This window comes from Typopeltis vanoorti, chromosome 2 (genome assembly GCF_054136105.1).
Source record: "Typopeltis vanoorti isolate ZY-2024b chromosome 2, IOZ_Tvanoo_1.0, whole genome shotgun sequence".
NCBI lineage: Eukaryota > Metazoa > Arthropoda > Arachnida > Uropygi > Thelyphonidae > Typopeltis > Typopeltis vanoorti.
Genome location: NC_143550.1, coordinates 63,982,014 through 64,009,653, shown reverse-complemented (window position 1 = coordinate 64,009,653; position 27,640 = coordinate 63,982,014). Strand labels below are relative to the sequence as shown.

Sequence of the window (27,640 nt, the reverse complement as noted above, 5' to 3'; positions counted from 1 at the left end):
ACACTGGAGCTTGTGCAGGAAATTTGGTTTCCCAACTTGCAAAATCCCTTGGGAACACACAATTGAAAAAGTTTTTGAAAATGAAGATGCGAAGAAATTATGCGACTTTAAAATTCAGACAGATCTTGAGACATCAGTGTAGTTGAACAACAACATGTGCAGTTTATTGATGTGGCAATACCAGGGACAGTAGAGTAAAAGAAAAACGTGCATGAAAAACTGATCACATATAGGGATCTGGAGAATGAAATTCAACGACTTTGGAGCAAGAAAACAACAACAACAGTTCCAATTGTCGTAGGAACGCTAGGAGCAATCATCATCATCATCATCATCATTACATATCAAGGATTTAGGCCTAGTATGGCCTGTTCCGGCCTTAGAAGTCATCGTTGAATCGTTTAAGAGGACGTCCTGGTTTTCTTTTTCCTAATGGCTTGTACTTTAAGGCTTGTTTTGGTAATCTTTCTGTTTTCATTCTTTGATCGTGTTCCATCCATCTATGTTTATATATATATATATATTTTTTTTTTTTGCAGAGGAGTAATACCAAGAACATTTTAAAAACATCTGGAAAAGTTGAGCCTCCCAGATATAACACCATCTTAACTCCAGAAAACTGCACTTTTAGGGGCATCTCACATTTTATGCCGGTATCTAGTCAATTCCTGAGCCTTTAGATAAGGCCCGAATTAGACCCATTTGCCAGTCAAAGATTTCATTATGCTGTTTCATGTTACTTGTTACTTTTTGACTGTGAACTCTGTTAAATGAATAATAATAATAATAATAATAATAATAAATCAGATGTTGAAGATAATAGTTGTCGACAAACCAAAAATTTGAACTCGCATTCAAGGCATTTTCAAATTCGCTGAATTAAAATCAATTTCCAATGAGAGGAAATCTTCTTTCTCTGATTTCAAAATATCTTCTCTTTTTTCTTTTTTTTCACGAGATAGTTTTCTTAGCCTTCTTTGCTCCCCTTAGTTTATTATATCCCAAGATTCTCCAATTATTATTTATTAAGAGTATGTGCTCGTAGTATTTGGGCTCTCTCTCTTTCTCTCTTTCTCGGAACCGTTGATGTAAATACGCAATCAACGTTACTTGTTACTTATATAGTGAGCTATTTTGGCGGCGAATAACAGGGCTATCGAACACCAAAAACATATTTTCCTTTCGCATCATGTTGTCTGAGATTTTTTTAAACACCATCGAATATTTTAGACGAAGTGTTCCAGGAATATAATAACAGAAGATGAAAATTGCTGAATCAAACTATAAATATGTATAGTTCAAACTTTTAAACATACACATGTAAAATAAATAAAAGGAAAAAATTAATGTGCTAATAACATAATGAATAATAATATTGGACACTTTATTAACTGTCAGTGAATCAACATTTATTATAAATCAACATTATGCTAGTTTTATCTACAAAAAATACAATAGCAGTATGTTTTATATTGCATTTCATTACTGTGAGATAGAAATCCGGATTCATTAAACAAATATACCTACTGATAATACTTTGATTCTACACATATCTTGTGGCTATTACTTTTTTATGATTTAAATATAAAGCAAACTAAATAAACGGACATTTTATTTCCTGTTTAATTATAAAATAAAATATTCATTGCTCCCTGAAACATGTTGCAGAAGATTTTATTGTATTTAATAATATTAATAACAAATGTTCCACATAGATGGCGCCAATGCAGTAAATCCGTATTTATTGCCTTTTGGCTATTTATAATTAAAACAGTACTGTACATATTACTGTTTTTATTACTGTACATATTACCAGTTCAAAAGATTAATGTAATAAATACAAGTATCATGTGTACGCAATCTTATAAATTAACAAACAGAGCTATTGAAAGCTCTTTGTCGAAAAAAAATTCAGTATGTCGAGGCCTCTAAGTGACTTCCGTTGCTTTTTCAGAGCACGTTGAGTGTTGGTTGTGTAGACGTTAGTTGATAAAGCCATGCTCCTACGACACGTCCTCTGCGAGGTTTTTTTTTCTTAATGCTAACACAAGTGAAACTGTGCCGTTTTATTTCTGTTAACGCTTCTTGTCAACTTTAACGATAGTCAACCAGCAAATTCCCTTTTTTTTTTATTCTCGGAGTAGCGTGTCGAAAGGCAACTTACAGTGTGTATGTCGGGTCATTCATCTATCAAGGTAAGGCCATATCAATATCAACTTACGTATTACCAGAAACAGAGCCTTTTGTGGTACATTTAATAGCAATGTGTGATGAATAGCTCTGAAAATTTTTTAAAAGTATTGAACATTATATTGATATATATTTTTCATAGCAAGCAGCGTAAATAACAGAGTACAAATATCGTAAAATAAAAAATAAATAAAAATAAATAAAAATAAATAATCATACCCCCTTACTACAAAAAGAAAAAAAAGTCATGGATAAGTGTTACTTCCGTTCCTTGAGAAACTAAAAATAAATTCTGATTATGCTCACGTGTTATACAATCATAAATGATTGATAAATTGGAAATTTATCAATCTTCTAATAAGTGGAAATTTCAAAGAATATTTGCATACGTCATGGTAATGTAGACTTCCAAAACATTGCAAAATAATCGACAATAATTAAAGCCGTGTTAAAGCAACTATCTCTTTAGTGTTTAGGTTGTATTATTTATAAATGGAATTCATATGTTGTATTATAATCAAAACAATTTTTAATCTATCATACAATGCTTTTTTGTTTCTCTCTTGAACTCTGACGTTCGTATAATTGCTTTCAAATTCTGTCCTGCGCAATAAACTCTCTTCACGATTATTTAATGAATGAGACTGAATAATTTAAACCGGCCTATTTATAGCGGTTTCAACACTAGACCTAAATGGGAGTTGTGTGTCCGGAGCGCTACATGTTATGAGTAAAATAAAAAATAACAAATATGATTGAATATAAAGTTGTAATATCTTAAAAGCGATTATCAAATTAAAGTTAAATCGATAGAAATAGACATCATGTTTAAAGGGTATGATCTATCCGAAGATGCTGATGAGATTGCTAGCACATCGCTTCCTGTTTGTCTGCTTTGATACTAAATGATGGTTAGGTCTCCAACATCCAGTGGCTTTTCTTAAACTAATCCAATTCTACTTAAAAGTGACAACATATGGAGAAATTACATTTGATGTTCATGAACACTTCGAAACAGACTTAATATGTTTAAATAGCAAAATTATTTAAATATAAGTCGATATTTATTTTGCCAGATATTCTTGCTTTTGTAAGATACTATAATAAATCAAATGTTAGGGACCAAAATCAGAGATATACTGATTTTGAGGGGAGGGGGAGTGATTTCTTTTCTGAAAAAAAAAGAAGGGGGGGGGGGAGTTTACTTGCAGCCCAGATTTGGATTAGATAATACGACAGAAATAGCATTTTTTTTTTTTTTCAAAAATAAGTGAAACTATTTGCTTATGAAGACGCAACAATAAATTCATTAAAACACAACAAAATATTTTATTCCTACAGAGTTTCGTAAATTTAAATAAAAGTAAAAATTAAATATTGCAAAGATTTGAAATTAGGATTGTCGGCGAAAATAGAAAGGATAGAATTCGTTTAACTCTATCAGAGAGAGAGAGATTTAGCTTTTGGGAAAGTTTCTTTTATTATCCGAGGTGTTTAAATACTCTGAAAAGTACTGAATGCTTCTGGGGACAAGATAACCTTTTCAAAATAAATCGATAAATTAAAATAAAACAAAATAACCCTTTAACCGTTGTGGAATCCGATAATCCTCCCCTAGCCCAAAAAATTGAGATAAAAATTATATTGCTAAAATAATTTTCATTTTGTGCGTGTTATTTATATTATAAAAAATAAAATAGATTTTAAAAAAATGAATAAAATTAGAAAAAAAATCATTAATTTACCCACGGTACGAATGCATTATAGGTCAATAAAAAAATCGTTTCATGGACGGGAACCACAGAAAGAAATACTCCCTCTTGAAAGATACTTTCCCTTCCTTCAAGGCAGGCAACTGATTTCTTTTTTGAATAGCATAATTCCGTGAGCTAGATTTTGAAGGAATTAGAAAATTAATTCACATGACTAACACTATTATCGAGCTGGTCAATGATCGCAGCATAAGATCCTGACTGCAAGGGCGAGTGTACTTTTTAGAAATTCAAATATTTGAATTTTTTTTTATTCTGGTATTTACTATATTAGCTACATGCAAAAAAGTCGATATTTCCTGCTAAAGCCTAGAGAAAAAACATTTACATCTTTTCAACATGTAATTTTGAAATTTAAAAAAAAAATTGAAGTAAGAATTTAATATAAAGCATGAATTAAAATATCTAAAAAACGTTTTGAAATAAATGGATGAAAACGTAATCAGAAATGTATGCAAATGGCTGGTCATGACATCACAACGGCGTTTACGTGATCCGTAAGAAATGAATTCGATGAAGAATTATTAAACTTCAGCCAGTCTAAAGAGTTATTACCATGGCAACAATTCATTGAACACTGAAATCGTTACAGTAGATGTTGCTGAGCTATGAAAAATTGATTCAGAAGTAACCAATAAAATGAGTTAGAAATAAGATTTGTAAAATCTGAATAGAAAAATAATTATATAATAGCAATTTAAAATCTGTGTTATAATTGCCAAGGCTGCATTATTTAAATGAATTCACAGAAATTATAATTTGTAGTATGTCAGATGCAAAGCCATTTCCTTGTAACCATTATGCAAATGAGTTTATAATACCAACCTGATGGTTTTTATTTTTTTCGGTTAGTAGGTTTTAATAGGGGCATACAATTTTTTTGCCTGTGTAATTTTTAGAAACGACTTTTGAGTCTATAATCGTTACTTCTGCTGTCAAGTAGTCACCTTTTGTAATACAAGTGATACTTCAATCGCTTTCACTCATCTAACAAATGATACTTAAGATATTAATTAAGGAAGGAATTTAATTACAGTGACGCTAAAGACATGCCTTAGGAACCTGAAGAGATCACCGTTTTATTATTATTTTAGATTCCGTTTACTGTTACAGCCTCAATTGAATTTTATATGTCGACTAATAGGTCTGTTTTGATTTATCTGTTTCTATAAACGAATTACAAGATGTCCATAATGTGGCATCGTGAAATATCTGCTTTCAGAAAATTTTATTTCGCTGGCCCGACAACCAGGGACTGGTGGATAATTAATTGTGCGTGTGGGTGCACAGAAAACCCTCCACAGGTGTCATGAATCCTTTGCAACTGTTGGAAGTTTTCGTATAACATACTTCGAATTGAAATATCTCTTATCGCTTAAATATCTACCAAAGCAGTCCTCCCCCCCCCCGCACCATCTAAAATAGATCCTTCGCCAGATATTCCCTTTATCTACCACCTTCAAACAGATGATAAACGTTGACTCTTATTCCAAGGCAACATTGTTTCGGCTTTAACTCTTTCACTTATTCTATTCTTTGGACATCTCGATGTTTACTACTGAGGAACGTGCACATTATGATGCTTAATTATTGAATTTAGTGTATAATTCAATGAATTCCTGAAATGTTCTTTGATTTGCTGATTTATTCAAGGATGGGGACGACCACTGGTAAGAGTGCTTTGTTTTACTTACGTAATTAACTTAATCCAAGTGGATTCGAGCAGATAGTTTTATGCAGCAGAAGAGCTCTTTCTTGAATAGCATATTTTAATTCTTTCGAAGAGATTTTCTCAAACAACTTGCAGAAAGTTAGATTCACTTGTAACGGTAAAGACAGGTGGTATTACTTTGAAGTGAGGCGAATATGGCTGCGATAGAATAAGATACCGGGAGTGTAAACATAGGCCAAAATTTCCCATTCTACATAAAAAGCGAATCTAGTTAAAAGACCGGCCTGATTTTTTTCGAATTATCTCTTTCAGATGTTAATTTACTTGACATAAATTTAATAAGAATTTTTTTAACCTTGAAACATTTTATTGGTATCGTAAATGACCATAGGTTCAAATCCAAACTGCAAACAATGTCGTCTCTGTGGATTACATGATAGAGCTATATGTAAGCAGTGATACCGTCTTAATATTCTTACGCAAGCAAAATTTTTAAATAGTATAAAAGCATAACAATACGTGAAGAATTGATTTTAGATTGCTGAAAATTATTTCCACGTAGCTCCAGGGTAACAGTAATAGAACAAAGGACTAACCATTAAGTACAAGAAACTGACTCCCCCCCCCCCCCCCCCGTTAAGCTTATTCTTACTGATTCAAATCAGCTATAAGTACAGGTTAACAGGGTTAGCTTTATTCGTGAAATTATTAATAGAACGATGATCGTACTCGATACATTTTAAGTTGTTTAGGTGAGAGATTTTATATTTTAATAAGTAATCTTTCTGCTAAACAATGCCAGGGACAGTTTTTCATTCACTTTTTTTTTTTAAAACGTAATTTTATTACTAATAGTAAATATTTACTTTTTGAAGCCTTAAGGGTAGAATAAAGGGTTAGCTTCTTATACATAAAGCTTAGGCCTATTCTTATATCAATTGAAATGAAGTTTCGTTTGCTGAACTTTGTATCAATGCCCACTTCATCAAGTTGTCAGAATTCCTCCGCGCGTTATGATGTTTACAACAGGCAAACAGGTCAGAAGAGCATACGCAATTAATAGATTAGAACAGTTTTAGCTGCTTCTGTCGTAATTCTAAACAACAGCGTTTTTAATATGGTGCACGCTTTTCTTCAGCGTATTTCAGTTATCGGAATTAATTGAGAAAATGCATATTTTTTTTTTAATTTGTTGTGCCTAATTTTTGATTATCGCCTCATCATAGATTCATTTCGTTAGTTGTTGCGGTATCTATGGGTATATTTACCTATAACCTTGTCTTGGGTTATAGTTTTCATTCAGTAATATGAAATAGGCTTTTTAAGAAATATGGGTATCCATATTTCTTAAAAAGGAGTTCTTAATTCTCTGCTAAAAGAATGGTACATTAAAACATTGATTTAAGATTGAATTCTTAGCGATTTTCAACACAACTAACTTGTTACTAGTTGTTATCACAGTGATAGATAATAGTAAACGTTAGTTTAATGTGAGTTACATAATCCTCGGAAAAATCACCTTATCTTTAGAAAACGTCTATTATTTCCATTCTCTTCAATTCAGATCAAGGACTAGGATTGATATTTATACAAACGAAACATTGAAAAGGAATTCACTCTCTCTGTTTGAGCCGGATAGAATTACCGTGAAAATCTTTCCTACGACAGGGCAAAGTGAATATAGTTTGCACTCTTCATTAGGCCACGGTTTTGAATCCACCAATGGCACTGATTCTTTATTGAATATCTTTTGGAAGCAGATGAATTTCATTGAAGTAAAACGTTCACCCACTTATTAAAGGCTTGAAAAGTTCCATGGTTTGGTCTCTAAGGAGCATGTTTCCGAATTATTTAACTTTTAACCTACCCATCTAATGAATTGCAAGAATAGGTTTAGAAACTTTTGTGGATAGAACCCGAATAAAAGAAGTTGCTTGCCTACTAGACTAGGTACAAAGCTGTTTCTTTGTAATCGAAAAGCAAATGCTATGACATTCTCGTGACTGTGTTATGCACATCTCTGAGCTTTCATGTATGCTTCACTTGGAGTGATGAGCGTTTGAAAAGACAAATTTAAGTCTGCGAACAATGGACACGAATCCCATTCAGGGACCAACGTTCGGAAGGACTTTTCAGATGTAGGTGAATTTGTTGGCATCATATGAAGTTAGCATAACTTTTGTCAGGGAAAAGAAAGTTGGATTTTCCACTTGCCAAGCCGACGAGTTGGCTGGAAAGTGACGTGATTAATTACCCTCAATTTAGCCTTCTTTGCTCGATAGATCCCACTTCTCGAATTATTTATCCCTCAACTATTTAGAATTATATCGAAGCAATTATACCGAGGCCAATGTTCTAACAAATTGCATGCGTTCTTCTGACTACGTTGCTTATTTTACGGCATGAAAAGAAAAGTTTCCTGGAGGTAAAGAACCCTGCCATCTCTGTTTATGACATCACCTAACTCGCCTTCCTTCAAATGAAAAAAAAAACTATGTAGGGTCTTTGCATTCCTATATATATTGAAATCTAGATGTTTTCAGCCAAAGAGCAGCGTCATTGCTGATTTAAGTAATGGTGAGTAGGTTTGCAGGCTTTCATGGTTAAAATGAATATTCTAAATGAATACGTCGGTGTATAAGACGCTATCTGAAGTTTGAAAAAAATTGCTGAAACCTAGTGTCGTCGTATACTCCTTATGTAAAATCTGAACCTCTTATTTCGGCAATGGGAAACATCCTCACGCGATATTTAGCTCCTGCAGAAGTGTGATGTTAGACGCATGTACTATGTTCTAATCAAGTTTTGGCATGTTAATACATTAATATATTTGTATTTGATAAATGCATTCGGTAGGAACGGGTAGTTTTTTAATGAAACCTTACTGGCGCGATCAAACCATGAATTACAATAGACGAAACCAAAGACTCGTATTAACATAAAGAAATTTACTGAACTCTCGTACGGGAAATATCATTCATAAATTACAGTAAAGAAAAGAACCTGAGGTGATTGTTATGCCTACATTATATTCAATGAAAAGTAAAGCATAAGAAACAAGTGTGCATAGCCTTATACGCTATACACAATGTTTTTGTGCATAGCAAAAACGGACCTTCAGAAAAGAAATTTGTGGAAACCTGGGGTCATGTATGCCAGCATATACAATAACTTAGTTTTGATTATAAAACATAATTAAATTTTATTATTATTATTTGACACCTCCAGGGAGTCCAAAGACTCATCGAGGGAGGGTACCTCTACAGCTCTGTCTCCACCACTCAATCCACCACCGACCACCACCATTAGTTTTTCCACAGACAATCATAGACATCCATGCCCACGGCGGGATTCGAACCTGCAGCCTTTTGGCTGGAGAGCGGATACGCTAACCTGGTTGGCCGGGTGGTTAGCGTATTTTAAGGCCTTTGCCAATAAATTATGTTATTTTTATAGTTTTTTTTAGATAATTTAAAAAAAGAAATCCTGCTGAACACGATTTAAGCTTTTTTTTTTAAATTAACAAGTTTAATTTCAAAATATTTATATTTAACTTTATATAATTTATTAATTTGACATTAGCTGTTTTTATATTGAGGCATATCAACATAAATAGACGGGATTTATAGTATTTCTTTGATTTGTCGTTCTACTGCTTACTACCTCAGATTTTCTTTTCATTCTTCTTAAACCCTTCATATATTATTTATTTTCATTTAAAATACTAATGACACGAGCCTAAAAAAAAACTCGAGTTAGGACAGTGTTAATAAAGAAAGTATATGGGATGACAAAGAAATGAAGACATTTGATCCACCTGACCTGACAAATCATCTGTAGTCACTAATGATAACGAACTAACTCTTCAGAAATTGCAAGGTCATATCCGAATCAGCAGGAAACATTTGCTTCAGGGATCCCCAAAAAGACCAATTCAAAATGTAAATCTTTAACCAGTCCGCAGCAGTCGCTCTCCAATATCATTTTAAGAAACCAAGGTAAGCCCAATTTCTTACCTTGTGCGTAAGTTTGTGGACGTGCCAATTAGAGGACTTCTAAGTGGCCTGTGTTTATTCTGATTTTATCATTATTACCCCTTCATTAGTATAAACAGTGCTTGCTTGCTTTAATAGTAGCAACTAACCGCTACCAAGAGGATAGTAATGAATATGTTGAATATGTATGAATTTGAAAACGGAAAATGGATTAAATACAAGAAAAACACTGAACTTGTTCTTCTACAGCTACTGAATTTATAAAACTGTCTTAAAGTTAGCAACTGATTTTCCACGAGTCTACAAAATATTATTAATGCATTAAATAAAAAAAATGATGCATCAAAAGCAAAATTCTCTTTAAGCAATGCATGATTTCAGTTTCTTGGCATTCTAACACGTTTTAGGATTTTATCTGTTAATCTTTCATAGGCTATTTCAGTTGATCATTTGGAAGACATAATGGAATCATTCGATTTGGGACTCGGTAAATAACATCAACGGCGATTTACTCTTTGAGTTTTCTCTTTTAGCAATGAACACATTTAATTGTACTGCAGGTAGATGCTGAGGAAAGACTTCCGACTTCAATATCAAGGTAGAAACAAAATAAATATATGCAATAAGACCACGTGAACACCTTAAGAGAATCCATTTATTCAAGAAAAGCAGGAAATATATAAAGGATGAAAGTATCAAAATGCATGTTTTGTATGCCAATGCTTCACATTTCCTATTTGCATTTATTCAAAAGGCCGTGAAATAGCGTCAAGTACTCTTCTATTTAGCGACACTCTCTAGCAGAAAGATATTTCGCCTGTCATCAAATTAGTCAGTTGGGCTACCCCCTAAAACAGAGAGGGAATGGGGGAGTCTGTTCAATTCACTAAACACAGTAGAATGCCCTATTTTTGTCAATATTTTGAAACACAGATTAATAATGGATTTTCTGTGGCACAGTGAAGGATTTTTTAGCACAATTAAGAATGTTTGTTTATTTTAGCACAGCTTTCAAGACTGTTTATTCTGTGAAAACTTCGTTATCCAGCTTGAACTTCAGGAATAGAACAGTAAATAGTAATGCGTGTGTCAACACGGTGGACCGGAGCCCAAGGTCGTCATAAAAATAGAAGCCAATCAAATGATCAGAGGATATGGAGTAAAGCGAATGCTGTTTGCTGCTCTCGACCCCCTTAAAGAAATGAACTATTCCTTAGGCCAAAAATAACGCTTTGACAATCACATGTAGAATGAATTTATTCAAAAAAAAAGTTTTGTGAACACTTTGTCGTCTCTAACTGTCATTTAAAGCCTCCAGCAAATTTCTAATCCATCGCTCAGTTTATATTTGCGCACACTGGAATTGAAATCTAGCTTCCATGTGGAATCGTATACTGAACGTAGTGATGCAGGTTTTTGTCGACCCTTCGAAATATTCAGCAGGGAGGGCTCTAAATAAACTAAGAAAATGAAAACTAAAGTTATAAAAACTTCTGCTTAATTTTTTGTTTAGTAGTCTTTAATATAAACGCCGAATCTGCACCGTAGCAGTTGTCCTTCATCCGAACAACCGATGCGTGCAAAAATCTGATATTCGTTGACGCTATTGAGAACTGCGAAAACAAGTTGCAGCTAAGAATAGCTTGCCGATTGCTGGATAAATAGCGAGTATTAAGAAAAATGGACCTTATTTCCTGAAGGCGTTAAATAAATTATTTACGTTAATACAAGGGAAAATTTTTTTTTTCTAGTAACGTGGATAACTAATAATGATATTTAGTTCCAAACATATCCTAACAATAGAAGTAGTAAACCATATTTCTCTTTATGGAAGTTAATTTATTCGTGTATCCATGATTCTTTTCTGAGCACGTCTTGAATCATCGCTCTTTATTTCTGAAAACAGAAACCCCTCCGTGTGTCCAATTAACTTCAATGCTTTCAGTGAACCGTGTGTACCTTCTACCCTCTCTTACGGTAAATGTGACAATGAAACGAAGCAGTGTTTGCAGTGAATACGTATGCACACTCGCCAAGGAGTTTTTGCGTTGTTGAATGTGCATGGAATATTCGCAAATAAAACTTCCACGAGCCTAGAAAACCTGCTGACTTCACTACCCAACCTCAGTAGAACCTCGATGTCATTTTTTTCAAATAGCTTCGAGTTGTTCCCGATCATAAACTCTTAATCGTTATTGCAAATATTGACTCAAACTGTTCCTTATTATCATATATAATTTCCCCTCAAGTACATTATTTCTAGCAGTACGTTAGATATCATGAGAACAGTTTGCATGAAATAGTTAAGCGAAGTAGATATTTCCTGGAATGATAGCGACCTTCTCAAATTTAGGAAATGGGCTGTTATTGCCACTCATCAGATTATCCGTGTGGCTTGTGATCGATCTGTGTTCAATCTTCTCGTAGGAAGTATGGTGTATTATGTTAGTTAATTGCATCTGTTTTTCCAGCCGGTTTACTAGCATTTCGGGATTAATAATTAAACCCCTTTTTATCTCGGTATTAGACCGATTAACTCGCCTTCATTTAAAAGCCCATCTTTGCATAAGGAAAACTATTATTTTCATAATGCAGAGTAAACCCAAAAGATCTGCCTGGGCTAAACATTTTATTCATAAAACGTAAGTGGTCTATATAGATTAAACTTACGCCACTGGAAGGGGATTTCAAAAGTGTTTGATTCACTGCCGAGTTTATTGTGTCTCTGTACACATCAAAGACAGAGCGATTCTCACTCTCTTGTCAGACCCTCTCATTTCATGGCGAAAGTTCCCAAGCATCTTTTTGTGTTCTGTGCTTTAAATTTTATAGCTTGACTGGCAGTGCTTGAACATAAACTTGGTCTTGTGTGATCCCAAAAGAATAAACGGAAGGGGGGGAGGGGCTAGAGTACGCGAACGCTGCTCCCGGAAAATGGGTCCCCCATTGGAAGGGACCGCGTTTTTAAGGACTTAATGTGGTATTTAACGCTCAAGCAGGAAAGAAGAAAGGACGGTTCTGCATTATAGGTTATTAAACTATGACCTCCATACAATATACGGCATTTCCTTTTTTTTTTTTTTTTCAAGTAAAGCATGTTCGTCTTCCTCATGCGTTATGTTGTAAGGATTTTCACTTGCTCACACTGGAAATATCACTAAAACAAATTTTAAATGCATTCGTTTCATTTAACAGATGGCGTCTATTATGCCATAGCAAAATTCATAAAGTAGAACTTTGTCATTTGTCGAATTGTTTTATAACATTTTACATGGTCGAAGGCAAGACAGTTTCACAGAATATTTTTGCTTGCCTTCTGCAGCAATTTAGGTTCGTTAACTCGAAGCATCGATTTATAAAAACTATACAGAAATGAAAGGAGACTCTAGAATAATAACTATTTTTGCACTGCCAGGTTTGAAGTTTTGTTCTATTTTATTTTTTTGTGGATTCAGTCGGCATCTTGAAATTGCTCATACTATTCTCAAAGTGAATTTTTTCATGTAATATTTATGAAATTTCCTCTGAAAACGCTATTCAACATTGATTATAGTTGAGTCTTCATTTTACCGTAACGCTAGATTTTAATAATCATCGTTCAAGTTATGTTCCTATTTTTGCATGCTATCCAATCCTAATTTACGCTCACGTGTAGACCCACACATCTTATCGTGTAAGCAGTCGGGACCAAAATCCTACGGAATAGGTTGGTTATTCCTTATTCCTGGAGGTGTCCTATGTTTATAGAAGCGTGTGTTACGGGGCCTGTTCTGGGGAACGAAAAACCCGAGTTTCCGGGTTAACTCCCCCTACCTCTGTATGAGATGGGCTAACTCTCCTTTAGTCGAAAGAGATCCAAGAAAGGTTCCTCAATGACGGGAATCGAACCCAGGTCTTTTCGATCAAAGGAGTCCACACTGACTGAGCTACGGAGGCTCATAGAATGCTACAAATTTTTTTTTTTTGAACTTTTCCTGTGGTGTAGGTTTTATTTCTGTATGTGGTTCATTATTTTTTTTTTTAATTTTTGAAACTGAGATCATTTATGTTCTCCCTGATCACCTACTTAGAGGAGAGGAGTGGGAAAGATGCAACGAAGATGACAGGCGACAATTCCCAGTGTTACGATAATTTTATATTGCTCAATTCAGGGAAAAAAAGAAATCGCATCACTTTTTTGGGCCCCAGCAAGAAGCATTCGTTGACTCTTTGCAATCCTTCAGAATTTTTGTGGGCACATTAGTCTTATTTGACCCCATGTAAGCTCTCACATTCTCTTGCTGGATTTTACGCTATGGTAATTACCCCTGCTTTCTTTTTTTTTTAATCATAAAAAGTTAAAAATCTAATGATTTATTTTTATTTTTTTATTATTTTTTATTTCCCATAGAGTATGCATCACCCTTTCAAGCCTTAACAGTTTAGAAATCTGTAAGCTGCCTGGTCTGTCTCCATCGCGACAGATCATGACTAAATCATCTGCCGGCGTGCTATGCGAAAGGAACAGAGAACGTCAGACGACTTCCCAACATCTGGTGTGTTATAATATTATCCTAATCAGTATATTATACTTGACAAAAATTACATTCTTGTTTTAACCAAGCTACCGGCCAAGACGTCTATAGACGTCAAGATTATCATGGATGCGAAGTGCATATTAAAATTGTAATACCATTGATATTACATTGAAATATATGATGGATACGAAGCGTATGAGGATGCGTATTTGATCCATAATGGCCGATTAGGTCCTTTACCCAAATGTAAGCAAACAAAATTTGCGGGTGAAGTATCTTCACGACTAGGATACTTGTATATAGAGACTATTCACTTCAACTTCACATCAATTGCCTTAGTATCCCATAATGGAAAAACATTTTGCGAAAGGCCACCACCCAAGCCGGTTTCAGAGTCCATTTCAGTCTTATAATGTAAAAAGTCATTTTTTTTTTTCATTATGGATACTGAGGCAATTAATGTGAAGTTAGCATACTCAATATACAAGTAGTCCAGTCGTGGAGTTACTTCACGTGCAATATTTATTTGCTTACACTTGGATAAAGGATTAAAATAAGAATTTCTTGTGAAATATACTTTGTGACCCAGTGAGAAAACTTTCTACAGCTATCCTAACTAGTATTACATGTATGTAATTAAGTGTGTTCAATAAAACCTAGCAACTATCAACTCTTCTGAAACTTGCCAAAAAACTGGAATTGAACCTGTATTCCTTCACTGCTGATTTAGCGTCATGGAATTAACGAGGATGGACACCAATTTGTTTGCATTATTGTATTGGATTTCCAATCATGAGTCCGCATGTACCTAGGTGTAGAACTATTTTTAGCGAGTCGAAATTTGAAAAACATTAAAATAAGAACTTATGATATTCTACAGTATATAAGAATCAAATCTCATTTATGTACGTCTTTCATAAATGAATCAAAATGGTATTGAAAAAAAAATATTTTTACTGATACAATTTTGATTACTATCTTACATTCATCTTGTGAAGGTAGATGAACACAAATTTATAACAATAAAAAATGGGGGTGGTGTCTCTCGAGCCGTTTGTGACTTTTTGTTATACGAGATGCTTTTTTATTAATAAATATCCATAATTGGACCCATGAACTTTAAGTACCAAGTCATGCTGGTTTGAATTTCGAATAGCAATGAAACACTAAAGTTGAGTTCTACTTCCAATCAAATTAGTAGAGATTCAGAATATGCTGTTTATGAGAAAATGCAAATATATCGGTGAGAAACTAGGGAAACGCGACATGTCAGACTTTGGTAGTAATACAGAACATATTTGGACCAGAGGCCCAGGAGACAGTCCCTGTTTTATGTACTTTTGCTTTTGGATATCCTTTTTAATGAGGTAAGCGGGTTCTCAGGTTACTTTCCCTAAAGCAAAGTCAAGCTGAATGACACATATGGGTCAAGGCCAGACGCGACAAGAGAGAGAAGGGATTCTGTGATTATTCAACAGTCTTGTTGTGAAAAGAAACACATACTTTTGATTTAAAAAATGTGAGTCAAAACACAAACAAATTTGTTTGTTGATCATTGAAGATCGTCAGGCAGGAAGCAAGGTTCCGGTAAGCCACCGAGGTTGACTTTGGCGGAAAAGGAGGATGAGTTGGGGCTCATCTTTGAGTTTTTGCTTCAGCGCTAACACGCTAGTCAATTCTGTTCACTTTACAGAAGAAAACATAAAACCAGAGATCTTGCCATGTCCGCTTTCAAACTGAAATATAGCTATATGTGTGTAATTTCGGAGTGGTCCGTGCTGAAACCCTTAGTTCTTTTATTTCGCTTTGTTCTTGAGTCTATTTAAAAAAATAGCACTACATAAAAATTGATAAATATAAAAGCACATTTTTGCATAGTTTAGAGTAGAACAATTATTGCTGCGCTTCTATGGTATTACTCGAATTTTAGAGGGCATTTTATTCTCAAATGATATTAATGGCAGCCAATGTCTGAGTAATCTGTGTTAGCAGCTTAGTTTAAGGTATCAGCTTCCCAACAGGCTGAGGGTTCAACTCCCGACGAGGATGTTTGGGTAGTAGATGAATGAATCCTTCGTTCATAATACTAATCACTCTCTAAACTGCCTCCATGAAACATTTTCGTTTTGGTGTAAGAAATGGGATTTTGAGAACTTTAAATGAATTCTCTAATTTTAAATCTTAACAAGTATTCTTTGGAAACTGAATTACTTTTTTTTATCATCGTTTTAAATATTAGAAACCACTTCTAGAAAACTAGTGAGATACGGCCCTAGCTAACTCTACTCTACTTTCATGTACTTATAACTGCCTTTGTAACAATTCATATCTACCTGTACAGTATGAACAAGAGTATAGTTTTAATTTATTTTCTTTCTTTTGAGCGCTCGCTCGAAATATCTCTCCAATATTTTTCTTTTGAAAGTTGCCACTTGTAGGTTTGGTCAAGGTCGAAGATCATAATGTGAATGAAGCCAAAAGCAGCAAATAATTTTAAAATGCATCTATTCGCTTACAACACAGTTTGTTGGAATGCTGTGTTTATCTCTCTATAAATTTTGCGATTCGAAAGCTCAGCGGTTCATGTAATCTTCTCAGGGCTGGTGTTTTGGTAATCTGATCCACTCACTTTAATTAAAGGTTAGTAATAAGGTCAACTGCTTCTAACATTTAACGACTGAAGAAGGCTACAGTAAAGAGATAGGCTTGCATATGACATTACTGTAAGTTACTCAGGCGAAGGCCATCTAGCAAAGCCGACACATAAAAGCCGTTTGGGTCTCCATTTATTCTACGAGAAGATATTGAATGTTCATAAATGGCATAAGACATTCTGTTTAATGTAACGTATGAGCTTTTTTGTTCCATTATTTCTAACGAATATATTATGGATAATCCAGTTATGCTCCACTTTTAGCGATATTTAATAAAAATTGATCATGACAATGTGGTACCATTTCTTCCATAGTCTAGGTCTTTGTCCTACATTCTAAAAATAGTTATTTCCGCATTCTGAGCATGCTCGTTGGTTAGAGGGAAAACTATTCTATTCTATATTGTGTTATAAAAATGTGTTGCAGGAATCAAAGTATAGATTTCTAATAAGGTATGTAAATCTCCTTAAATTTTGAAAAAGTTGAAATCATTTTTTCGTTTACCTTTTTTATCTTATTTTTACAATGAGCTTATCTCTTTAATGGTCTCTATCAGATGCGTCATATCAGAAACAAACACTGCACCTCTTACACGAACAAAGAGAATCCAAAAAAAAAAAAAAAAAAGTGCATGAGTCATTTGACTGTAATTCTTGAATGCTTATCACTTGTCCAGTCAAGTATGCGGTAACCTTCACTAGAAAAGATAAACGCAAGTTTTCCTTATCCTTTAGCAATACCTTTTAATCGGAATATCGTATGGTATGAGGAAAATCAATTAAGAATCACGTGATGCTGGAACTATCACACGCTTCACGCTGTTAAAAGTATTTATATTTGATTGCATACAAACGTTTATTCATCCAAATGCTTAATAGCATTTCATATCTTGCCAAGCCTCCCACACTGCAGTATACCAATGGCTCTTCATATAATTGTCACGCAGTAATAAAATTAATAATCTCAATTCTTTAAGTATAGGACTGTTTGAAATTAGAGCTTATCGTATATCTATCGCTTGTTATCTAAAATATACCTATTCAGGTATTTAAAATTCACTACTCTGATTAAATTTATCACCAGTTTTATTCACTAATTAAACAGCAATTCCAAATCTGATTAGGTTTGACCAAATCAACTAGTTTAGAATCTTTTTAACTGCTCATAATAAACTTTCTCTTTGATTTCAATAAAGTATAAATGGAACACCGGAAAAGAAATCTCCGTATTCTGTGTATGGAAAATGGAAAATATAAACGGTGCATCTACAACTATTGCATTTCTTCTTGACCTTCCTTCCCCCAGTTTTAGTTTAGTGATTCCAAAAGTACTATAAATGCTACAAAATTACAAAGTTCTGTTTCACTGTTTTTATTTTTTCCGAGCCTCAAAGGATATCACTTTATGGAATGCTCCTGTGTCACGGCTGTTAAACTTTTACTGATCTTAAGAACTGCCGTGAAAGTTCTTAATGAGTATTCATTTCTGGGGAAGGGAGGAATTAAAGCTTTTAGCAGTTCTTAAGGTAAGAGCGTAGTAGCGAGGTCTCGTAAGTACCAAAAACAATACAATTCTACTCTTTTCACATAGATTATTCAGGGCCCCTAGCTCAGGATTCTTGCCAAATATAGCTCCTTCCTGATCTTCAAATGTCCAGCAGCCATGAATTATTTTCCATTATTACATATTGTTTGGGACAGATATGAGGCACTATAGTTTCATGATATCCGATTTAGTGTTGACTTGGAATTTGGAACTTCGGCCTTTTTTTTTTTTTAAACTCTTAGTGTGCTTTTTTTGCATATTCCTCTGAAGAAATTGAGAGGGAGATGTGATCTTTAATTTACAGCTTGCGATTTGAAAATCGCAAATTATTAAAATGTACTTAATTCATTAACTACATTTTAATAAACATCTCATTCCTTTTAAGAAACACATTTACAAAAATTAAATTAAAATACTTTGTTTAATATTTTTAACATTTGTTTTAATTTAGTATAGTGAAGAAAGAAACTGTTTCTGTACATATGCATTATGGTGGGAAAAGTAATCACTTTTTTTTTTTTTTTTTAATATTGTACATATAATTTCCCCTTTACAAAAACGTAATAAAATTGCATGGAGTAACATATTACCGTCGACTAATTGAAATTCTGTTGCAATTTGGACTTTTTTCAATAACAGGAGGTGCATAATTATCATTCAGTTGTCCTAAGAATATGTCTTCAACGGTCAATATGTAGTATTAAATGAGTCTGGGAACAAATGGCGATGCTGCATCTTATTTTGCCAAATTGCCTGCCTCCTTGTTATATGTGAAGCCATTAGAAGCTGGAGATTGATTTGTGTTTTTATAAAAATATGCTCTAGGTTACATGTTAAGAATATAATACTGATCTGTAGACTATGCATGTTTATTTAAACTGGAAAACATTGAATCTCGTCTAGGAGACGAAGAACCGTCATCAGGACTTTAACACGCAATTTACAGACAGTACACTGGCCTACTAATACTGCTAATCTTATTTAAAAATAATAATAATTACCCAAACCGAAGGTTGAGGGGGGGGGGAATGTGTGTGTGTGTGTATGTATATATATATATATATATATATATATATATATATATTTTTTTTTTTTTTTTTTTTAACACGAGTTCTTGCAAGTACAGTCTGTCTAAAGCAATTTCAAGAACTCATGTTGGAAAGAGAATAACACAATAAATAGGACATTATAAGGATTAACCACCCTATTCCGCTGGATTTGGTTTCGAACACCTGCACGGTAAAGTGTGGATTTACTTGTAAAAATAAATCAGGAAGGAAGGATTTGGCTCTCCCCAAAGGCTTATGGAAACTTACAGTAGATTACCGAGCAGATACACTAACTAGTGCGGAAAATCATCAAGAACCAATAATGCATGCTACAGTCTTCAACAGAATATTCATTTTGAAAGGTTACCTAGCAAAAAAAAAAAAAAAAATTACCAGATGTTGGACTAGTTTCATTACAGAACTCGCCATTTTCCTCCACTGGCGCGATTGGAATTTAAACATTGCGTATAAAGGAATCGTTTTAGTTTTGATTTTTTTGCAGATCCATCAACACGACTAGAACCTTGTGGCCGATGTGCATCCCTCCCCCCTTCTGACTCCGGTGAATTAACTCCAAGATGAAACTGAAGCGAAAAGAATAAAGATTTCATGAGGTTTCTGAGATTCAAAACCAATGTCAGACAAATTCATTCATTCATTAGTGGCTTTAACAAGCACTTAAACACCCATGTCCTTCCAAGGACTTCCCAACCGTAATACGAGGAATAAGGCAGTTACCCCCCCCCTCTGCCTCATGTCAGACAAATGCTGAACACGATATGAAAGCCTAACATGAGGAAACCTTGAATTCGAAGTCTGAATTCTCAAGAGGTTACTTTTTAACTCGATTAAAACTACCTGTTTTTCGGCAAGGAATTCACGTAAAAATATGAAAACGATCAAAGAGAATCATTAAGCAGTTAATTTTGTACGTAATACTGTTTCCGGTAGCCTTACAACTTATGTTAGCCTAATGTCACTCATTACAAATGGCCTACTTACAGCCTGTTGATTGTTTCAAAATTTTGGATTTAGTCCCCAGTTGGGTTAACATATTCACAGCTAACACCGCTACAAATCACATTTTTCCCGTTTATATTTTTCTAAGGATCTAATTGGATTGTCACATCCGCCCACACACATTTTTCAGTTACTATGCTATATTATTATATCGCATAGAAGCTAAACTTCAGGTCAAAAATTGCACAATATTCGTGCTTGGATACGACATAGCTTGTTATGTGCAATTTCTATCTAGAAACACGTGTTATGAATATAGAGGAAAACTATATAATTTTATTTTTTAATTTAGCTTAGTTGAACGATGGCCTTGTTACCCTCTCTTGATGTAAGTGTTGTGAGAGTGACATAAGTGTATACCCATCAACTGTATTGTGAAACCTAATAAGGTTCGACAACCCTCCCCCTTTTTTTTTACTTACAAGTGAGGTGGGAGATAAATAACATTTCCGCACAGCAACCACCTGTTCAGAGAGGTGCAAAGTGTGTTGTAGTTAGTCATCACTCGTTATTTTCAGCTCTACATGCTACGGTACAATAGTGGCAATTCAATATGCTGATCTCATGCAGATATGTTGACTTAAAAACCCGTGAGGTCTGTTTATAGCTTGATTTTTTTTTTTATTTAAAAAAAAAATTTTTTTTTAAATATCACCTACAAAAATTGCCAAGCAAACAGACGAGTAATATTAACATTCCCAATAGCAGTGAGTTTAATATTACTGCTGTCAACTAAGTCACCAAATGTGACATCTCATTATAAACAAAAGCAGTGGGGAGGTAAGACTTATTCTGATAGGCGTTTCCAAATCCTTTTCACAAATGCATTCGTATTCGTTTTTGGGGCCGTTACGTACTTGTCATTATACTGATTCCACTGGCACTTTGAGCTGCTTTGTCGCCAGGACATTTTTTTTTTCTGAATGAAGAAAATATGCCGCAAAAGTTTCGCGACATCACGGACGTGCTTTTCATAGATTAATCTCATTTACAGTAGTTCATTGTCGAATCGTATAGTTAATTCAAGATTACGTGAACTAGTGAGCCTAATCTTGAATTAAAATACAGTGAGGATCGTCTTATCACTGAGCTAGGAAATCACCCTTCTTACTTTTCATCACATTACATTATTAAAGCATTAAGTCACATCTTAGTCAACAACGGATTCGAATCCTGTCCAGGAGACAAAACTTTTATAAGGACTTTTCACCCGAAGGAGAGCTATCCGGTCTCATACGTTGGAAGGGTTTTTCATCCTGCACAACAGGCAAATTTGTCACAACACTCGCAGTTAACAGACATAATAATATGTCTGTTAACTGCGAGTGTTGACATAATCCCAAATAATGACTTATTCAACAACAAACTGATGACTTATAACTAACCACGTAGTGGGAAGACAAAAAGTGACTATTTGCTTACAGAGAATCAGAAGTGTTTGTATATATGTATCCGCAATCACCAGATGTATAAAAGTTAAAGATAATAAGATAGCAATGTTGGCTGAATTGAATTTCAACACACATTGTTGATTGATAATTAACGTTAGCATAATAAGGTTCTTCAATCGTAAGCTCACCCACTAAATGACAGATTAGATTCTTTTTTTTTATATCCTTGTCCCAAGCACGAGCAAACAAGTTTGCGAGTGAAGTTATGACTAGGCTACTAGCATATCGAGGCAGATGACGTCACATCAAATAATTGCCACAGTGTCTCATAATGCAGAGAATACTTCTTTTATGACAAGAATATTACCAAGTATTATGGTGAAGTACTACTTAGACGGGTTTCGACCCTTCAGCAGTGGAAGTTATATTACTGGAGATGCGGAGAACTAAATCAATGGTAAACTCGTTATCTCATGTGCAGTATGGAATATTAGGGTGATTTCAGGTGAAGTCATCTGCAAGTTGCCCAGTATTTCCCAACGTTTTTTTTGGATCATGCCCCACCTCAACGCCTCAAAGATTTTGATGCCCCCCCCCCCCTCGCCGACAATGGTGAATGTTTTGAGTATATAAGTGAGGAGGTGACGAATGCAACATCATTTTCTAATTGCCCCCCAAAATATTCAAATCCCCCCCACGTTAAGAAACACTGACGTAGCCTATTGTGACGTTACTTCACGTGTGCCGCTTGGATAAAGAATTAAAACAGAGGTATAATTTCTTGAGTAATTTACTTTGTAACTTAATTTACTTAAGTTTCTTTTTGCATTTGTTCATCTTACTGAATTAATGTTTGACATTTTCCATAATAGATTGGGTTCTCATTCCCAATACTACTCAGAATGGAAAAACCTCTAAATGCTCATTTAAGCGACCGCTGAGAATTCTTATAACGGACGTATCGCTATTATGATCATCCAAGAAAATATTATTTTCAGAAAAACACGTATTTGTATTGTACGCGTATATGCTTTATATTTTGCCTTGTTTCATTCAAAATTATTTCATTTCACGTAATCAGAGCTATAAACCAACACTACCAGAGTTACGTTCTCTCTCTTCTGCAGAGTTTTCTTGCTTTTACTGGGGTCAAGGTGAACCAGGACATTGATTTAATCGCCAGCAGTGACGTAGGTGCCTGTACTGTGGATTTTACAGCCTCAGAAAGAACTGAAACGTTTTTTTAAAAAATTATAACGCTCAATTAAACCTATCCTTTGAAATTGCAAATCCTACATCTCGAACTAAAATCTTTGTATGCCTGGTCTTTCTCTTCTCCAAATTACACGCCTACACACAGGGTGAGATATCAATCCACATGGCGAAAAAAGGAGTCCGTGGTGTAATATCAACTTATTGCGTAGTCGATATTAGTCAACAGAACACGACTCGTTCATTCCTGGAGAGCAAAACCGGCTCGGCAAAGCAATATTACGTCTCCCTTGTAACATTACCAATTATATCGTATTTGCCTCGCTTAGATATAGTATCCATTAATGGGATTTAAATGATTTCGAACAAAAGAAAATCAAATAACCAACGCTACCTGCATATGCTTTGTTTATAAAGTTTGTTTACCTTTTTTCAGAATACGTGCTTTACATCATTACATAAATACTGAAAAAAAAAATCCTCATACTGGAGACATTAATTATTAAAGAAAAATTCGCCTTGTAAAGTGAAACACTGGGATCCCAATTATGTGTCCCTTTACTAATCTGAGCGCCATTTGAGAGAAAAAAAGAATCAATCAGCTCGACTGATTCATTCTTTTTCTACGAGGGAGAGAAAACAAAGTGAACGTTAGTAGTTTGACATTAAATTAAACAAAAAGTGAAACGTAAACAAAAACTATTTTGCCCAACAAACGTCTCGGAGCCATTAAAACTTTGTTATATATTCAAGAGAAATCGAGTTGGAAGGATGCATTTTATTTTCTTACCAACACCTCGAGGTAAGATTTCATCTAGTTCAGTATGTCACTAAAGCACCCCTTTGATTAACTATCAGTGACTGTCATTTTTGTACTACTCCTAATTCCATAAAATTAGGTATCGGGAATATGTTTGTAAATAGTATTAAAATTAAATATTATTGATTATAATTAAACCTAACTATATTAAAAAAAATTTTTTTGTTCGGCAAAATCATCCAGAATTTGAATTCCTTACTTCAACACGTCGAGTGGTCTCAATCAGTCCTATCGATTTAAGGCCAGTCCGGCTGTTTTTGTATAAAAGTTTCAACAAAAGTGCATGTGAAGTGTATAACTGGATAACCGAGCCTTGTGATTCGCTTAAATTTTTGTTTTTTTAGTTAATTTATAATATTTAGCTATGTATAAGTCAAAGTATTTGACTAGAAAAGAAATATTTTGTTTAATTGTCGAACTGCGGTATCTGAGTTGATTCATTTATTTACCCGGCTCCCGTGCAGCCAATGCGAATAGAATTATTCATTCCAGTTTATAACAGACTACTATCAGTGGCGAATTCTCCATGCTTGCTGCGCAAGCTCATTAATTGAGAAAGAGTAATATTTATTTGTTAATCAATGCATGCATTTATAAGCATTCCATTTAGGCTTTTTTTTTTTTGTAGACAGAAGACGTCTTAAACTTGCACGGCAATAATTGAGCTTTGCGTTGTGTATCGAAAGCCGATGCTCGCTCGTCTGGTCAAAGCTACCTTGGCTTGCTGGGTTGTAGGCGCTTCCAGGTCCTCGTTGCGGCACTGTGATTTCATGCGCGCGCATAACCATTTCCGCTCCCTTCACGTCATGATAAACACAAGGCCATGCGCAGTCAGAGTAGCTCTCGCCAGTGAGCTTCAGCCAGCCTTTACAAGTGGGCGTGTTGATTGGGAAAATTAAGTTACAACCAACTTTTTATGACGATGTTATTGACCAGTTCATAAAAAAGAACCGTAGGGTAGAATTTGTATTCAAGTAGCTAAATTGAAAAAGATAGAATATCATTTGTAAAATAAATGTTGTATTTGTATGATTAACGGTGCATAAATTTCTAAATACAGTATATATATATATATATATATATATATATATATATATATAGTTCTAAATGTTCACTAATTCATTATTCCTCTAATCAGACTTCAATCACACCTCTCACTCCCTGAATGATAACAAGAGCAAGCGTGAATTTCAAGACCAGCATTCGCCCCTGACTTCTATCATACTCTAACAGTACAATCTTCAACTATAACTTGATAAAATTAGAGACAGGCAACAGCACCGAGATAGACAAAACAAAAATCCTACTGCCTCCATATAAAGACCGACTTGACACTCACGAGAAAATCCAATTCTTCGCGCCCTAAATGGGTGGCGTTGGTACTGACTGACCTACGAAAGAGTGCTTGTGGGCAAAATGAACGTTATCTTGTGCAATGATATTTAGAATTCTCATCTTACGTATAGCCAACACTTAAAAACAGCACCATTTCATATTTTTCTCTGTTATAATGTAGGATTAAGTTATGTACATATATCATAAAAATTATTGTGTGGAAACCGGATATAAACTTTCATCTTTTTGGTTAATTCCACTCACAAGTATTCTGATGAGTTAAGGGTGTACGAATATCCAGGAAGAGACTAAACGTGGAACATTTTAAACCACATCCGGCCACTAGTAATGAGGATGGTTGATCTCACGTTGGGCGATGCCCTCCTCGTTAATAACCTGCGTGTTAGAGAAGCTATCCGCTTGGACACCAAAGGCTGCGTTTTGCTATTCGATTGATTCTGTGCGCAATTTTACCATTACAAATGCAACTAATATTCGCTATAACATATTTCCCGACTAATTGGGTTCGTTTAGTATTAATAAGCAAATAAACCACGAATATTCTGTTAAAAAAAGTATTCTCTTCAAAGATTATTTTGACCCAGATAAGTGATCTTTAATTAAAATCTCTTCCTAATCGAACCAAAGCAGGGGACTTTCTAAGTGTGTTATGGAGCACTGACTGTTAGAAAATCATATCTTCTAGACTGAAGTAGGAAAAAAAAAAAAAAAAAAAGACACGTTCACCAGTAGAAGTGAGAACTCTTACTATTTTGCAATAAGATGTCTTTGTGGATATAAGAAATCGCAGATGGCAAGTTAACATCTGTTTATTATCAACGGAAAAATAAACTGTCCTTTCATGCACTTACAAAACAACTATTCATGAATTAAAACTAAAAACATGAAGCCTCTCAGATTAACGAGGTAAGTAGGATTCATGTGGCATGAACACTTGCGAATGTGTTTAGATAGTTAGATGAATTTTATCGCCTGGTGTGAGATCCAAACGTGCATAATTATTGAGGAGTGAAGTAACTTGAAAAAAGCAACCTTCCCGATTAAATAAAAAAAAATGGAGAATAATAATTTAAACCCTACTCCCTCCCTCCTACAATGTAAAGCTATAGTACATTAGTACCGTAGTAAAATAAATAAATATAGCTAGATGAATGTTGCTTTTTTTATTATTTAATTAAAGTACAATAAATCTTAGCTCTAATTTCTTGAGAGGTTGGGAGAGAGATGAAGTTATCGGCTAATATATTATTATTATGTGACACCCCAGGGAATCCAAAGACTCATCGTGGGAGGGCACACCACTCCACCCCGCTAAACACATCTCATCCTCTCCACTACTTAATTCTCCAACTACGACGCTACCATAATCAACGCCATCTGTCGCATATCATCACCAACAACTGTATTTTTCGTCTGTAAATTGCGTGTGTTTGAAGGCCGATGAATACGATCCTCTAGTTGAACTTGCACTGTCGAGTGTGTGTGTGTGTGTGTGTGTGTTATCTTATGTCAGGAATGTTATAGTAGATTCACTTATCTCAGATACCGTTCACATATTTCTTTTGAAACCCTGAAACTGTATTCTGACTTAAAATAATAATTTTTAAAATTTTGATATGCGCCTTTTCCTCCATTTTGCTCGTTAAGTTCGAACAGGGTCAGTTATAAGATCATTCATCTTGAAGATTTAGTTATAAGTTCGTAACTGGAACTTAACCACTTCCTTCCCTCTAGTGAGCAGCATGTACTGTACCACTTGTTCACTGAAGTATTTCTTCTCATATTCTTTGCGTTCGGCATTGAGTGGTGCTGCAACTGCAAATTGCAATTTTAACTAGTGCATAAATGTTTTAATAGTCGATCATTCGTTATCTACGATGACTTCTGGTTGGAAAAATTAGGAGTCGAATCCCACGAAGAACCTTTAAAAGGAATTTTCAATTGACAGTCTCATACGTAGATGGCAGGGTCTACGTATGAGACGGCAGAAGTCTACGTAAATCATCAAGACAGACCATTTAATACAATTAATGTTCCGTAGTAAGTAACATTTCTAATTGTGTTTTAGAATAGAAATTTTGAGAATAAGGAATTTCTAGTTGTTTTATAAAATCAGTTTAAATATTTAGCAATGTTGTCATAAATACGTTTTTTAAAATATTGCTCTGTTTTATAAGAAGGAAACAAGATTCATAGATAGATGGCATTTTGTTCAGTTATTACGCAGCAACTGAAATAGGTCACTTGGTAACACCTTTTTTGTAATGCGAACCTTACCCAAGAGTGACTCAATCACATAAATCAGGTAGATTTCGTCACTACTCTAGTAAGGTTCTCTTAAAATCTACTCATGCCTTGCCTGGATGACGTTAGAACAATTAGGTCTCCTTTCTGCAAGTAACCTTTCATACATTTAACGATGATGTAATATTGGTGAGAAGTACGCA

General features: G+C 34.5%; 1 protein-coding gene across 7 annotated transcripts in view; it reads left to right on the top strand.

Annotated features, from left to right (window-relative positions):
• Positions 1-2,065: 2,065 nt before the first annotated feature.
• Positions 2,066-27,640, top strand: part of LOC150109091 (phospholipase D1-like) — a 584,228-nt gene continuing 558,653 nt past the window's right edge. For 5 of the 7 annotated variants that reach the window (XM_090411593.1, XM_090411586.1, XM_090411560.1 and 2 more), the window contains exons 1-2: positions 2,074-2,195; positions 14,020-14,164. In XM_090411593.1, the coding sequence (XP_090267719.1) occupies positions 14,122-14,164 (43 nt within the window). In that variant the 5' untranslated portion in view covers positions 2,074-2,195; positions 14,020-14,121. Of the gene's footprint in view, positions 2,196-14,019; positions 14,165-17,225; positions 17,253-27,640 lie in introns of those variants that run through there. The other 2 variants (XM_090411563.1, XM_090411579.1) reach the window with 2 other exon arrangements.